This window comes from Silurus meridionalis, chromosome 16 (assembly GCF_014805685.1).
Source record: "Silurus meridionalis isolate SWU-2019-XX chromosome 16, ASM1480568v1, whole genome shotgun sequence".
Classification (NCBI taxonomy): Eukaryota; Metazoa; Chordata; class Actinopteri; order Siluriformes; family Siluridae; genus Silurus; species Silurus meridionalis.
In genome coordinates, this window is record NC_060899.1 from 6,404,884 (window position 1) to 6,419,321 (window position 14,438).

The 14,438-nt window shown below is 39.2% G+C and overlaps 3 protein-coding genes across 5 annotated transcripts; 2 read left to right on the top strand and 1 right to left on the bottom strand.

The window, feature by feature from the left end:
• Positions 1-1,224: 1,224 nt before the first annotated feature.
• Positions 1,225-5,583, bottom strand: snx21 (sorting nexin family member 21). Of its 2 annotated transcripts, none has more exons than XM_046870197.1 (5): positions 5,447-5,583; positions 4,663-4,831; positions 3,547-3,818; positions 2,927-3,084; positions 1,225-2,464 (listed from the first exon to the last, which is right to left on the bottom strand). In XM_046870197.1, exons 3-5 carry the CDS (start codon positions 3,806-3,808, stop codon positions 1,754-1,756), a joined length of 1,131 nt encoding a protein of 376 aa, XP_046726153.1. In that variant the 5' UTR covers positions 3,809-3,818; positions 4,663-4,831; positions 5,447-5,583; the 3' UTR covers positions 1,225-1,753. The 2 variants fall into 2 exon arrangements, with proteins under 2 accessions (XP_046726153.1, XP_046726152.1); XM_046870196.1 differs by lacking the exon at positions 5,447-5,583 and adding an exon at positions 5,223-5,326.
• On the top strand, positions 4,704-6,945 carry LOC124399358 (extensin-like). The gene is made up of 2 exons (XM_046870230.1): positions 4,704-4,804; positions 6,267-6,945. The coding sequence occupies exons 1-2, from the start codon at positions 4,704-4,706 to the stop codon at positions 6,943-6,945; spliced, it is 780 nt and encodes a 259-aa protein (XP_046726186.1).
• Positions 6,946-7,329: 384 nt separating this feature from the next.
• haus8 (HAUS augmin like complex subunit 8) lies at positions 7,330-13,920 on the top strand. 2 transcript variants are annotated; one of them, XM_046868959.1, is made up of 10 exons: positions 7,330-7,425; positions 10,642-10,703; positions 10,793-10,851; positions 10,953-11,085; positions 11,737-11,847; positions 11,940-12,040; positions 12,445-12,603; positions 12,693-12,834; positions 13,173-13,314; positions 13,743-13,920. In XM_046868959.1, exons 3-10 carry the CDS (start codon positions 10,822-10,824, stop codon positions 13,861-13,863), a joined length of 939 nt encoding a protein of 312 aa, XP_046724915.1. In that variant the 5' UTR covers positions 7,330-7,425; positions 10,642-10,703; positions 10,793-10,821; the 3' UTR covers positions 13,864-13,920. The 2 variants fall into 2 exon arrangements, with proteins under 2 accessions (XP_046724915.1, XP_046724914.1); XM_046868958.1 differs by lacking the exon at positions 7,330-7,425 and adding an exon at positions 7,955-8,110.
• The last annotated feature ends 518 nt before the right edge of the window (positions 13,921-14,438 follow it).

Sequence of the window (14,438 nt, forward strand, 5' to 3'; positions counted from 1 at the left end):
TTACGAAATGACACGTTGCATGTCCTCCTGTCCATCTAAAAACCCCGGTCGTTTCCCAGAGTGTTAAATTCTCTTGCTTCCCCTTCAATTCTCTGGAACACCAGTCTTCAGGAGAATCAAGATGGCTCTTATTTTAAGATATGAGGAAGACTTGGAAGATTTGAATCTCACTGGTTTTGGAGAACTTTTAGAGAGATTTCTGTAACATAGAGCGATATGTATATATAAGCTAATCTTTGTTTTTAATTACATTTATAATTAAGCATAAAATGCTATGACACTACCCAGAAAACGGCCAGGAATTTCTTTCCAAACCAGACTATACTAAACCAAGCATCGAAACTTTTATAATAAAAACCACAAGCAACCCAATTCCTGTTTCATAGTTACTTTAGCTGCAGCAATCACTTCTTTTAAATTAGAGGGGGGGGTTTATATTATGTTTCATATAAACAGTCTGCATGCAAAACACTAGATTGGTCATTCCCTACCCCAAATCCTCCTTAAATGTAGTAAGTCATTCTGAAAATAAAATAAAAAGGCTTATAATTGAACATAAAACTCGTTTTACAAAACAGATACCACCCCCCCCAAAAAAAATCCAACAAATCAAACACATCGTGTCTCTACTGACCCCTACTGATATCTCTATATACCGTTAAACTTGGTGCTGTGGTTAAATATTCCATTCAACTCAAATACAAAACAAAACAAAACAAAACAAAACAAAACAAATAAAATAAAAAAAGTCTTTCATATCACTGCGCGCATATACTTTAATGCAGATATTAAGATGTGAACAAAGAGCATTACACATGTGTGGTAACTGTATTTTATTCGAATGTAAAAATAAAAAGGCGAAATTCATTTGCATGTCTAATGTAAACTAAAAATTCTTGAAAAGAGAGTGCATGAATTTCACCATATCATTCCCTTTCTACTTAAACATCTACAAGGATCTGATAAACCAAAACCTTGCTGGTGGTTGAAATAGTGTAGTGCATATGTGCTAGTTAGTTAAGACAATAGTTTAAAAAAAAAAAAAAAAAAAAAAAAAAAGACCACATAACCACATGAAGTAATTATAGATTTGGGAACTGCTATAAGGTTTCGCTGCAGGACTCCAACTCTTGAAAAGAGAAAATGCCAGGAGCAAGATTATACTAACAAATGCTTTTATATCAAAATATATATATATATATATATATATATATATATATATATATATATATATATATATATACACAAAAACAGAGAATTGAAGTCAATGTGCAGCCAAAAAAAACCCTAATATTCAATCTCTGTAAATATGCACAGCATTTACAGCTGAAATGAATGGATACGTGAGTATACTAGAAGAGAAGTATATTAGTGGCTAAAAACTGTAAAAACGTTATTAAAAATATTAAAGTTCTAAATCAACTTATTTCCCTTAATGCAGTTTATCAATGTGCATTCATAAAACAACATTCTCTGGTTTATACTGCACCCAATAATATTTGGGGACAAATGAAAAATATACTTTATAAAAATAGATTTCTACTAAGGCTGTGCTTAAACCATTTTCAATTCACTGCATAGAAATCACACATCATTGTAGTGATTATTTATGTTATTTAGACATACCAGTGTGCAAAATATAATAAAATAGTATAAAATAGTTGTATGTGTGTGTCTATTTGTGTGACTTGATTATTCTTTACAGATTAAATGAATCCCGACTGTCAAATGCCCAACATCGGTTCTACCTGAACTATCCCTCGCTTTCGAATAGGTTCTCTTTAACTATACATTCCTTCAAATCAGGCTGATTTTCGACATCAACACCGAGCTCCTGGATCTCATGCAGCAGTGCCTCCCATCGTCGCTTGTCCTTGGAAATCTTCCAGCAGAGCCGAACGTTGGCCTGAAGAAGCGGCACTAGTAGTGGGTGGAGTTGCTTTAGTTGTACTTTTTGCATGTGGAAAGAGGGCACTAGTTTATTGAGCGCATACTCGCAGTGCTCCTGGGCCTCGCTCAGCCTCTCCAGCTCCTGGTAGCAAATCGCCACTGCTGAGAGTGTGAAGAGCCTGTGTATCTTGTGTGGCGAGTCCAGTTTCTCCTGGAGGCGCAGTGCATTAACCAGAGCAGCCAGCGCTTCCTCGTAGCGACCAGAACGCAGCAGGGTCTGCCCGCTGCGCAGTTCGCTCAGGTAAAAAAACTCCAGGAAGGCAGATGAAGCTCGCACCTCAGTCAACGAATGAAGATGTGAGAGGTACTGCTCGAATGCACGGCTCCGCTTGCCAATGGTTTCGGCTGCAAAGTTCCGGCGCAGCTTCTTACGTGGAAAGTGGACCCCTTCCATGGCTTCTCTGTGATGCCGGCGAAGGAGATGGTGCAGCCGCTCGAAATCTGTGTAGCGACGTGCGATGACTGCGGGGGCTTTGTCGAACGTGCCCGAGAGGATGACATGAATTGTGTAAAGCTGTTTCAAAAACACAGGGCTCGTACGTGTTAATTTCTGAAACATGTACAAACTGTATGCATAAAAGAAAACACCCACTGAAAGAATAGGAGCATAAGAGGAAGGACAATGTCAGCTCCTTCCTGTTTGACTACTGTTTATCATCTCAGCTTCTGCTTGTCCTTTTTTTTTTTTTTTTTTTTTTTACATAAATGGATGAATATGTTGCGTGGTTACACGTGCATACATGTTCAAACTGTATTTCTAATATTTTCTTTTTTTCGTCAGCTTGTTCCCTTGATTGTCCATGTTCAGATCTCTTTTCCACTATGCTTTTGGCTCTGCCTGCTTTAACCTGAACGGTCATAACCCTGAGCCCTGCCATGGATTATGACAGTGGTTCTTAAAATAGCCTTACTAAGCAAATACTCCAACTACATCCTATTATAGAAAGTATGACAGACGAAATATGTTACTGCTTACCACATATTTGGAGTTTGCCTCTTGCACCACAGTGGCATCAGTCACTTCGAAAAGGATTTTTTCTACCACACAGCGAGTGCGCAGATTTTTCCAGCTCTCCTGTAGCTGTCGGGTGAGCATGTTCGAACCCTTAAGGGTCGGGCCCGTGGGGCTTATATCTGAAAAGGCGTTTAATGGAAATGGAAAACATCAAGAGGATGAACAGTTTTTGCAACTCTGTTTATTTTCTCTACAAAAAGTTAAAGTAAACTGCCCTTTTTGATACGTCTGTCTATCTATTTACATGTTTATTACTGTTTTTTTCTGCATGCTGATTGACCAGCAACTTTGTGAAAATTAAACAGAAGCAAGCATATCTAGTAGCTTTCAAATTCTACACAGTAGCACAGCCCACAATTTTACACCAAACCACAGTTTTCAACCTGAACCCAATTCATATTCTTCAAAACCAGACATCGCCGTTGACCATGGCGGTACTTGGGTGCTCATACAAACTTAGAATATGTAAGAACTCATCATTTTGATGTTCAACAAAGCCATTTATTTACAAGTTAATAATCTAAGGTTTAATAATCTGCAGTTTAATTGGAATAGAATCAGTCGACCATTTAAGAACTGACCTGTGCTGCTGCACACGTTATCGATGGACTCTGCGAAGCAGTCCGAATCACTGTCCAGGCCGGATGTTTCACCAGCATCTTCTGAATCCATGACACCGTCGCCTTCAAAGCAGAGCGTCCCGCTGAGCCTGGATGAGACGTTGTCGGTGTCGTCCTCAAGTTCAGAGCTTTCCGGAAAGGCATCGGCGTCCTCCGTGTCCACCTGGAGCTCGCCTTCTTTGAACAGCGAGCGGCGAAGTCTGTCCAGCAGCTTAGAGGCCATCAGCACAGTACTGGAAAATAAGTCTCTGTGAATATGAGAGCCGATGCAAATCTCAAAGATACCTAGCTTTTCAAATGTCATATCTCGACAACCAGAACGATTTTTAAACAAACAATGGCTGCTCTCTATCAGCGTGCATGGATTGCAATGGAAACAGTGAAAGCTCTCTACCCTTTGCTGATATTCCAGTTGTGTTTGTGTGTGTGTGTGTGTGTGTGTGTGTGTGAAACCAGAGATTAAACCCTGAAAGAAAATGAGCTGCAGTTATGTTTAATTCATAGATGGCTGCATGAACCTGAGACTTGAGGAACAATTGAACCAGGCAGTAGCAGTCTTCCTTTCGGTGTTTGAAGGTTAGTTTTGGGGTTAGTCTTAATCATGAAAACCTCCAAACCCCGTGGAACGACTAAACGTCTACAGATACACTGCCTTTCCTCCTGAAATGTTGCTGATAGTTGAACTTTCGCTGCCAGTGAAGAAAATGCCCTTCACCATAATTATTTGGACGCTTGAACAAGTCATCAAATTCCACGACATTTAATAAACACAAGTAGGACTCAACCCCGGCTGGTTCAATAGAAGTTTAGAAGCGTGCACACACACACACACACACACACACACACACAATGCATGTATGTGTGTGTGTCTGTATATATATATATATATATATATATATATATATATATATATATATATATATATATATATATATATATGGACTACTCACAACGACCTGGAAGCAACACAACTCGTCGGCAACCGAATAGTTGGCAAGCAAATTCATGACAAATCCTTTTAAATCACGTTATTATATCACATTACAGCTGGATCGAGAAGAAAATATACATATTTACCACTGGTGCAGGTTACAGAAACACACTGTTTAGATGCGTTCATGTCGGGAGTTACACAGTCGAAGTGGATGTCAGCAGTTTCTTCTACTTTGACCACTTCAGCAGGACACGTCCACACTTCAGCCCAGATTCTCGCTCTCGGGTATCTGCACACTTACTTCAACTGAATCTAAAAAGGGATAAACACAATATAGAACGATTATTATTGTAATAACACCGGCGTCTCTCCTTTTCCCGAATCCTCCAGTCGCCCATATAAAGCCGCTCCAATCCCGCTTTGCATACAGAGTTCACCACACAAGTCCCGGGCTCTGGAGAAACTTCATGCTTTTCCCTCTCTAAAATAATGCACTAAAATAGACACAAACTTATAAACTATGTTGCCTTCTATATTGCGATATGTTGTTTCAAATATTACGGATTTCGAAGTGATGATTTGTAGTTAACTAAAGACACAAACTTGTAGGAAATATATTTTTTGTCAAACAAACAAACAAAAAAAAGACGGAAAACGAGTAAGTTGTCTAATAAAGTATATAAAACAGAATTAAATTATTTACTTTTACACCCAGCATTTTACATTTTAGGACATTATTCCTTGTCTATGGAGACAGTTTTGGGCAACATATTTGCTCTATACCGTTTTGCATAGGGAAATATGGACGTCTCGAATTTAATAGGGAAAAGGCTGCTGAAGCGGATTTCAGAATAAGAGCATGATTTCCAGTATAGCTGCAGCAGCAGCTGAACCCCAATCCCACTATAAGTTTAAAACCACACTTACCACCATACTGTAACTTCCCAGTCATTACACGACTGCACACCACCAACCAACTACTCAGATATTTAAACCGTACCATTACTACCCACCTGCTCTATCACCATCATAACTACACACCTACCCTTCCCCATCTGCCTCCATAACTATCCACTCACAGCTATTATCATTATTACCCACTCATTCAAACCCTGCTCACCACCTTAACTACCCGTCCACTCTAACCTTACCTACCTTCATAACCATCCACCCACTTTCACCTCAGTTACCACTTTAACATCCATCTGATCGAATTCTACGTATCACAATAACTACCCACATATATTACACCACCTTTCTCCACAACATTCACCCACCTTCCTATACAACATTTACCCACCTTACCCCACCTTCCTACACAACATTCACCCACCTTCCCCACCTTCCCCACAACATTCACCCACCTTACCCCACCTTCCCCACAACATTCACCCACCTTACCCCACCTTCCTACACAACATTCACCCACCTTACCCCACCTTCCCCACAACATTCACCCACCTTACCCCACCTTCCTCCACAACATTCACCCACCTTACCCCACCTTCCTCCACAACATTCACCCACCCTACCCCACCTTCCTACACAACATTCACCCACCTTACCCCACCTTCCTCCACAACATTCACCCACCTTACCCCACCTTCCTCACAACATTCACCCACCTTCCCCACCTTCCCCACAACATTCACCCACCTTACCCCACCTTCCTCCACAACATTCACCCACCTTACCCCACCTTCCTCCACAACATTCACCCACCCTACCCCACCTTCCTACACAACAGTCACCCACCTTACCCCACCTTCCTCCACAACATTCACCCACCTTACCCCACCTTCCTACACAACATTCACCCACCTTCCCCACAACATTCACCCACCTTCCCCACAACATTCACCCACCTTACCCCACCTTCCTCCACAACATTCACCCACCTTACCCCACCTTCCTCCACAACATTCACCCACCCTACCCCACCTTCCTACACAACATTCACCCACCTTACCCCACCTTCCTCCACAACATTCACCCACCTTCCCCACAACATTCACCCACCTTACCCCACCTTCCTCCACAACATTCGCCCACCTTACCCCACCTTCCTCCACAACATTCGCCCACCTTACCCCACCTTCCTTCACAACATTCGCCCACCTTACCCCACCTTTATCCACAACATTCGCCCACCTTACCCCACCTTCCTACACAACATTCACCCACCTTACCCCACTACCTCCACAACCATCCACCCACCTTACCCCACCTTTCTCCACAACTATCCACCCACCTTACCCCACTTTTCTCCACAACATTCACCCACCTTACCCCACCTTTCTCCACAACATTCACCCACCTTACCCCACTTTTCCCCACAACTATCCACCCACCTTACCCCACCTTTCTCCACAACTATCCACCCACCTTACCCCAGCTACCACCATACCAGCAACCATATATCTTGACCCCTTATAACCCCACCATACGCAGCACCCTTCTATTCTGTTGTTCATTTATAACTATTTTAATCAGTCGTATGTAATTTCGTTACTATATTTCCGGTGTTTGTCTCCCCCTTATGGACAATAATAGGTATAATAAAGGCGAGAAAGAGAGAGAATGAACCAGTGAGCTGATAATTATACACTTTAAAAAACAGACCTCTTCAGTTCTTCAATATTAGGACAAAAGCCAGTACATATAAAGCTACAGATATCTGTATTTATAGACATTTGTAACCCTTTGCAGTAGTTGCATTTCTTAGTCTAAGTCTTTTCTTTGTCAATTTGTTTTTTTTATTAACTTTTGTATAAAAGACAGGAGGTGGCGCTGGAGGTGGCAGAGCTGAAGATGTTGAGATTTTCATTGGGAGTTACGAGGATGGCAGGATTAGAAACGGTTTTATTAGACGGACCGTAGGACGTTTTGGAGACAAGGCGAGAGAGGTGAGATTGAGATGGTTTGGACATTTGCAGAGGAGGGACATGTGGTATATCAGGGTGTATGTAGACAGATGATCCACTGTGGAGACCCCTAATGGGAGAAGCTGAATGAAGAAGAAGAGTCTTTAAAGTCAAATCCTGTCTCTTGAACCACAGGCCTGTTACTAAAGCTTCACATGAGCTAACCAAGGGTGACCACAGTGCTTGGGTTGGAATGAAAACCTGCACCCACACTGGCCTTTTGTCGAAACGATTGGACATCCCTGACTTAGAGCAATGACCAAATCCCCTCTCAGTAGCCATTTTCCAGTATTTTATTCATTACAGGGCTTACTTTTAATAGTTTAATAATATTGTTGTTTGTCCTAAAGAAACTTTAAACAAATTTCAAGGAAGAATTGAAGATACACTTTAATTTTGAGGACTCTGTGACCTTCAGTGGTGCACCATTTCCTCAAGGTTTAGAAGTTTAGGATAAAGTTAATGCGGATTGTTGAACTATCATGTTGTTGCTTCACTTGGGCACCAGGTGGCAATAATGCGCTTTAACCTTAATTCAAAGAAGAAGACAAAACAAAAAATAAAAGTGGGGGAAACCGCGAAAAGTAATGTGGGCACGTAAAATGGCTGCTAGAAAATCTACAGCCGTTCGAAAAATACTGGAAAATCCTTCACCGGACTCTTCCAAGTAAGGATATGTTACTGAATACTTCGAATTTTTCCGTGTTGCCTCATAGATCAGTTAACTCTTAAGAACGATTATATCCTAAAGTGCTCGGACATTTTAAACGGTTGACCGGTTGTACTTTTTAACCGTTTATAGTTACATTTATAGTATTACTCCAACAGCCTCTGTTTTTTGTTCATAAGTCAATACAACACAACTGTGCTGCAGGTTACATTAGTAAGAAACAGGACATCTCTTTCTGGAAGACATCTAAGACCCCTTCCATTAGTTTCAGCAATTTAACATTTACATCCACATATCAGATTTATCGCATGTAGGTGTTTACATTTGCTGCTTAATGTGAATCGTCAAGGCCATGCTGAAATCATTCAGCACAGTCACATTAAACCGACCACAGTATGTGAGGACTCGTGACTGTGAGTCTGACACAGTCTTATGGGGTCCCCAGTTGTGTAATTAATTAAAATTTTTTTATTTTTTTACTAAAATACCCCCCTAAGTCTATTTTCTAGTTGTCATGGGGGGTCCCTAATGCCTAAGAGCCCAAGCCCACCTTCAATTCGAACACTAGTTCTGGCTCTGTTCCTCTTCACCGTCTACGCCGCAGACTTTATGTTCAGCTCAGCAATCTGTCACCTGCAGAAGCTCTCGGATGATGATGACTGGGAGTACAGAGGACTGATCCAGAACGTTGGAGACTGGTGCCAATAGAGATTTTGCCAGATAAATGTGGGGAAGACCAAAGAACTCGTAGTGGATTTCCGTAGGCACAAACACACTTCATGATCACCAGTAAACAATCAGGGAAAGGATATTGAGAGAGGGGACTCTTACAAATAAGAGTTCATCTAGGAATAAGTGTTCATCTGAACAGCCAACTGGACTGGACAGATAATACTGAAGCAATTCATTAGAAAGGACAGAGCAGACTCTTTCTGCTAAGGAGACTAAGATATTTTGGAGTGCAAGGAGAGCTACTAAAGAACTTTTATGACTATGGGGTGGCCTCAGCAATCTTTTATGGTGTGGTTTGCTGGTGCAGCAGCAGCATCTCTACTGCAGACAGGAAGAGACTGGACAAGCTGATCAGGAAGGCCAGCTCATTCCCCTGGACACTATACAGGAGTGGGGGGAGAAAGGAGAATGGTAGCTAAACTATTATTGTTGCTGGAGAACGACTCTTATGAAACAGTTTAGTCTATGAGCAGCTCCTTTAGTGACAGACTGTTACATCCTAAGTGTCTGGAGGACCGATACAGAAGGTCTGAAGGTCTTTTCTCCCTGCCGCTAATAGACTTTACAATCAGAGCTGCTCCCAGTGAACCAGTCACCATAATTCACACTGTTATTGTGTTTTTTAACTGTGCAATAAAAATAACAAAGTTTTGTGCAATAACATGATTTTTAGCTGTGCAATATTACCTGTTGCAATTTGTTTGAAAGAGTAACTACTGTATTGTTTGTCTCTTTTTCATTTCTATTTATACTCTGTGATGTAAATGTATGTACTATGTTTCTACTTTATATGCCGTATTTTTCGGACTATAAGCCGCTACTTTTTCCCCACGTTTTGAACCCCGCGGCTTAAACAACAAAGCGGCTTATTTATTAATTTTTCCTGGGTTTTTCCCGGTTTCACAAACTTTAAGCCAAAAAACTGAACCCTATAACATTAGACCAATGAAATTTCCGAACGGAAACGAAAAAACGCACCTCACCTGTGTTCTGAGCTGCACAGCATCAGGAGAAAAAACGTTTTTTTAAACGCACGACGATGCCAAAAGATAAACTCCCGAGAGAAATAGTTGTGAAAGGAAGGAGGAAGACAGTGACTACTTTCTTGGTGGGCTACTGTTTAGATACAAGCCGTTGTAACGCGTTGAGTCTGGGTTAAGGGAGAGCTCGCTAACTCCAGTTGCAACAGAAATCATAAGCACAGACAAGTTTCCAAAACTCGTGCTTTTTTATTTTTCTTGGCAACAGCGTTACGGGTTAGTCAAAGAAATGTAGAAATGAGCATCAGAAAATAATAAGGACATATTCCTCAGCCTCCACACATGCAGTAATAGCGGCAAAATGTGGCAGCAGGCTATTTCCAAAATACCGCTATGCTCCTAAAGGTAACGCAACATATTTCACCCGTTACACCGTGTAACAGACACTGTCTTTTGTTAAAGCCTGTGTAAAGTTCATTAGTTTCAATGTAGACAGGTGCGGCTTATTTATGTTTAAAATAAAAATCTTTGTCAAATTCAGTGGGTGCGGCTTATATATGCGCTTTATAGTCCGGAAATTACGGTATTTGCGCATTTTTTTTTTCTTTTTCTTTGCTGCTGTAACAGAAATTTCCCCACTGTGGGACGAATAAAGGTTTATCTTAAACAATTAAACAGCAATGCTGTTTACAGAAATGATAACTTTACTGGTAAGAAATAAATCAGCAAGTGCCTTAAAATTGCCTTTATGTTGTGCTGTGACATGTTTCACAGTGCTGGCTGTCAAGAATGAGAAATTTGTTTTTATTGTTTTAGTTTGGCATCTGGGAATGATGACAGCTGTGGCAACAACAGTGGAACAAAAAGAAAAACCAAAAGTAAAAGCCATTAACACACATATTTCCTATCATTCGAAATCTTATTACGTAAACAACGACATCATTCAATGTCACTACTTTTCTTTCAGCCTCTGGGATCATTGTGAGGTCTCGTTATATGCAGACTGAAAAGAAGTCTGCCGTGAAGGTAATAAAATATTATTCATCCTACTTCCTTACCAGTTTATTTGAATACAAAATAGCTCCTGGTTTGATGTTGATCTTCTGTTTTTTTCCGTTTTCATACAGAAACATCCACTAAATGAGTCTGTATTTGTGCCGCCCCGGCCTGCTTCACCTAAAGTTGGCAGTGGTCACAAACCCAGATTTGGCACACCACCGAAACGGGCGTTACATGCTCAGTCCGATCGGAACTCAACATGTAAGATTCTTAACATTAACAAAAAGTGTTTCTTCTCCATTATTTTTAAAGCTTTGTTGGGTTTTTTTTTTTCACTCATTTATTTATTTTGTGCAATTGTTTTTTCACCAATCAGTTGTTTTTAATTTTAGTTTAAACATGTATATACACATTTTTATGAAGCGATTTAGTGATTCTGCTGTTAATTTGTGCAGTATTTTTGTTTATTGCCTTGAGATGGTAATGACAAAAAAACTAAAATGGTTAAGGTCAGACTTTTTATAGATAATAATTAGAGAATATTAAACCTTTTGGACCTTTTATGTTTGATACTAAGTTTGCATATAAACGGGAGAAAAGGCAGATAAAGTAAAAGAATATCTGCACTCGGCAGTCAAACAGCTTTGTTACATACAACAGAATGTATGTAGTTAGTCAAAGTGATAGTAGGCTTACTTGTTGGTGCTAAAAACATTCAACTACTAAGATAAGAATCATCAAATGAATCAGTTTCACTACTGATTACATAATAATTATTAATACCAGTATGCAAGGCATTTTAAGTTAAGTTTCATTTAACTAAATTTGAATAAATCCAAAGAAATACAGTCATTTTTATTATAATTTTTCTTTCTTTGTAATTAACTTGAATTATTGCAAAACTCCCTCCAGCAATTATACCCAGCCTTTTAGAGTCTTCAAGTCTCGGTGGAAATGTCTTGCAGTCAACAGTACTGGATGGTCACTGCATGTGTCCAGACTTCGATCTATCTGTCATTAAAGGTACAAATGAATGTGTCTGCCTGTTGATTGAGATTATAGTATACCCACCTAATTGGACTTGTAGCACAATGGTTTTTATTTTGTTCTTCCAGAAAATACAGCACCAACATCAGTTCCAAATGCAGTGGACCCAAATTCTAAAAAAAGAAACCTGGAGTTAGAAACATTCCTGCTGGCCTTTCTCACCGCTAAGGTTAGATCCAAGAAGATGAGTGTATTTCAACCAATTAAGAAAAGACATTACTTGTGGCCCACTGTAGTTTTCATTATTCTAGGTACTAATAAAGAGCCTGAAACCTTTAATAAACACAGGGATATGTTCCTGATCCTGTTATTTATGACTTTAACATGTTCTCTTATTAATAATAGCAACTGTCTTTTGTTTGGTCTGGGCAGTCCCATGTGCACTTGTTAATTAGGGTAACTGAATGAAGCACAGGTATTTATGTGCTATAAGAATCAGTCTCTGGTTTGTCATCAAAGCACCTATTTCCCAAGTCCGTGAGAATAACTGTTAAAATGTTATTGGTATGGCAACATCTATGTATTTGCACTTTTTTTTCTTTCTTTCTCATGGTTGAGAATTGTTTTATCCAGATTGAAAACAGTACACAACAACTGAAGGAAGAAGCGGAAAGAAATCTTATTACTCTGATGGAAGAAGAAGAAAAGATGCAATCAAAAATTATGACCAAGAAACAACAGTGTCTTCATCTCGAAAAGCAGCAACAGCTCAATGATTTACTCAACCTGCAGGTTACATATATAAAACATTCTTTACATTTTGACTCCCAATATTGTGGATGTTGTTCATATGTGGGTGATGATTTGTGGTGTTTTCTCAGACTATTGCACTAAAACCTGTTGCTGAAACAGCAAAGCAATTCACAGAGGAGTACAAGACATTTGCCTCAGCTATAGACACAACACGGCATGAGCTACCTATCAAGAACCTGCATATTGAAGAGGATAAAGCGGAGTTTTTGGGTCAGTTAAAAGGTTTTCAATATATATTTTAGTAAATAATTTTAGTCCTAAAGAGCCTATTGGTAATACATATAATATGCTTATTTTACACTGGCTAAGATTAGATCTTTTAAAAGTCTTGGGTAGGTGCACACTGTTGCTAAAATGTCAAGTTTAAAGCTATTTTGGTGAACATTACACATTTTCATTCTTCATTTTTTTTTTTTTTTTTACCCGTTATTGATATTAAACCAATAATGCCATTGTTGACACACAACAATAGTTTAAAAATTCTGTTTCTGCTTCAGTCACAATTCATTCAGCCACCTCCTTTGACATGAGCCTTTGTTATGTTTTAGATAAAGCAGTTGTCAATCTGAATCAGAGTCAGTGTATCTTGGAGCAGTACATGAAGGACGTTTCCACAGACAGTGAAAGCACTGCAGCATGCCTCAAAGAGATCAAAAGTGCAGCACAGGAGATTGACAAGCATCTTCTCAGGTACATACACACTTTGGGGAAATAACATTTTGTTTTATTAAAACGAGTTCCAGTGAAACAATTCAAATGAAATTTTGACCAGATATAGGTATTCAATTTTATAACAGAAAAAGAGAAGATAAAGGACTCCTAATATTCCAATTCATTAAAGGTTATACTTAAATGAAATGGAATGACACAAGAAAAAAAATTTATTAAGCATGCTGAGAAAAAGCCTTGTATCGAGACAAGGTAGCAACTTAGTAGTTCTTCCTCCTACCTTTTCAGAATCAGCTGGATTAGTGCATGTTGGAATGTTGACGTATAGAACACGTATTTTCCCCATTGTGTACATCAATGACACTGGAATATAATCATAAATTTAGTGTAATACAATACCAACAAAGTAGATAGTCCAACCGAAATGTTTATTTTATTTTATTTTACAGTACATCTTCTGATCTGTTGGAACTGTCCTCACTGGTGAGTCAGGAGACGGTGCTGATCCGGCAGTGTTTGGAGGAGGATCAAATTGGATTTAATACTGTACAGGGTCTCTTTTCAGATTAAAGTGGATTTTTTTCTTTTTGTAAATCTTGTAATTATTAAAGCATTGAAATTATTGCACCTTATTGTGCTCTGTACTATTTTATTGATTGTTTTTTCTTTCACCAGTGTTACATACTTTCTCAACCCATATTTCACTTTGACATAAGTTAGAATGATTTTAGTCCCAAAATGGCTTAATTATCATTTAGGCAGTTGTGTTAATATGTGTAGAGACCGAAGTAAATAACCTGTAGTCAATTATAGCATATGAATGGTGGTGAGACATCAAGAACCATCTCTTATCAAGGGGTATGTGATTGAATATGAAAACGTAATTGCCCCTAAACCTACTAACTGATTGACACCATTGGGGACAACAACTGTGATCAAGCGTTTGTTCTAACTGGCAAGTCTTTCATATTGCATTTTGCCCCACTCTTCTTTGTAAATTGTTTTAATTTAGCTTTTTAATTCATGATTAATTCAATTGTCAAGTCGTAAAAATGTCCTGAATCTGCAAAGCAGCCGCAGAAAATCACTACCACAACCATTTTTGACTGTTGATGTGATATATGAAATACTGTAATAGTTTTAAA

Coding starts and splice junctions, on each gene's coding strand:
- haus8 (XM_046868958.1), top strand. CDS start 8,031: ATGTGGGCACGTAAAATGGCTGCTAGAAAATCTACAGCCGTTCGAAAA. Junction 10,852..10,952: donor AAAAGAAGTCTGCCGTGAAG/GTAATAAAATAT, acceptor GTTTTCATACAG/AAACATCCACTAAATGAGTC. Junction 12,041..12,444: donor TGGCCTTTCTCACCGCTAAG/GTTAGATCCAAG, acceptor TGTTTTATCCAG/ATTGAAAACAGTACACAACA.
- LOC124399358 (XM_046870230.1), top strand. CDS start 4,704: ATGTCGGGAGTTACACAGTCGAAGTGGATGTCAGCAGTTTCTTCTACT. Junction 4,805..6,266: donor GCCCAGATTCTCGCTCTCGG/GTATCTGCACAC, acceptor CCTACACAACAG/TCACCCACCTTACCCCACCT.
- snx21 (XM_046870197.1), bottom strand. CDS start 3,808: ATGGCCTCTAAGCTGCTGGACAGACTTCGCCGCTCGCTGTTCAAAGAA. Junction 3,085..3,546: donor TAACGTGTGCAGCAGCACAG/GTCAGTTCTTAA, acceptor ACGCCTTTTCAG/ATATAAGCCCCACGGGCCCG. Junction 2,465..2,926: donor AGGCAAACTCCAAATATGTG/GTAAGCAGTAAC, acceptor TTTTTGAAACAG/CTTTACACAATTCATGTCAT.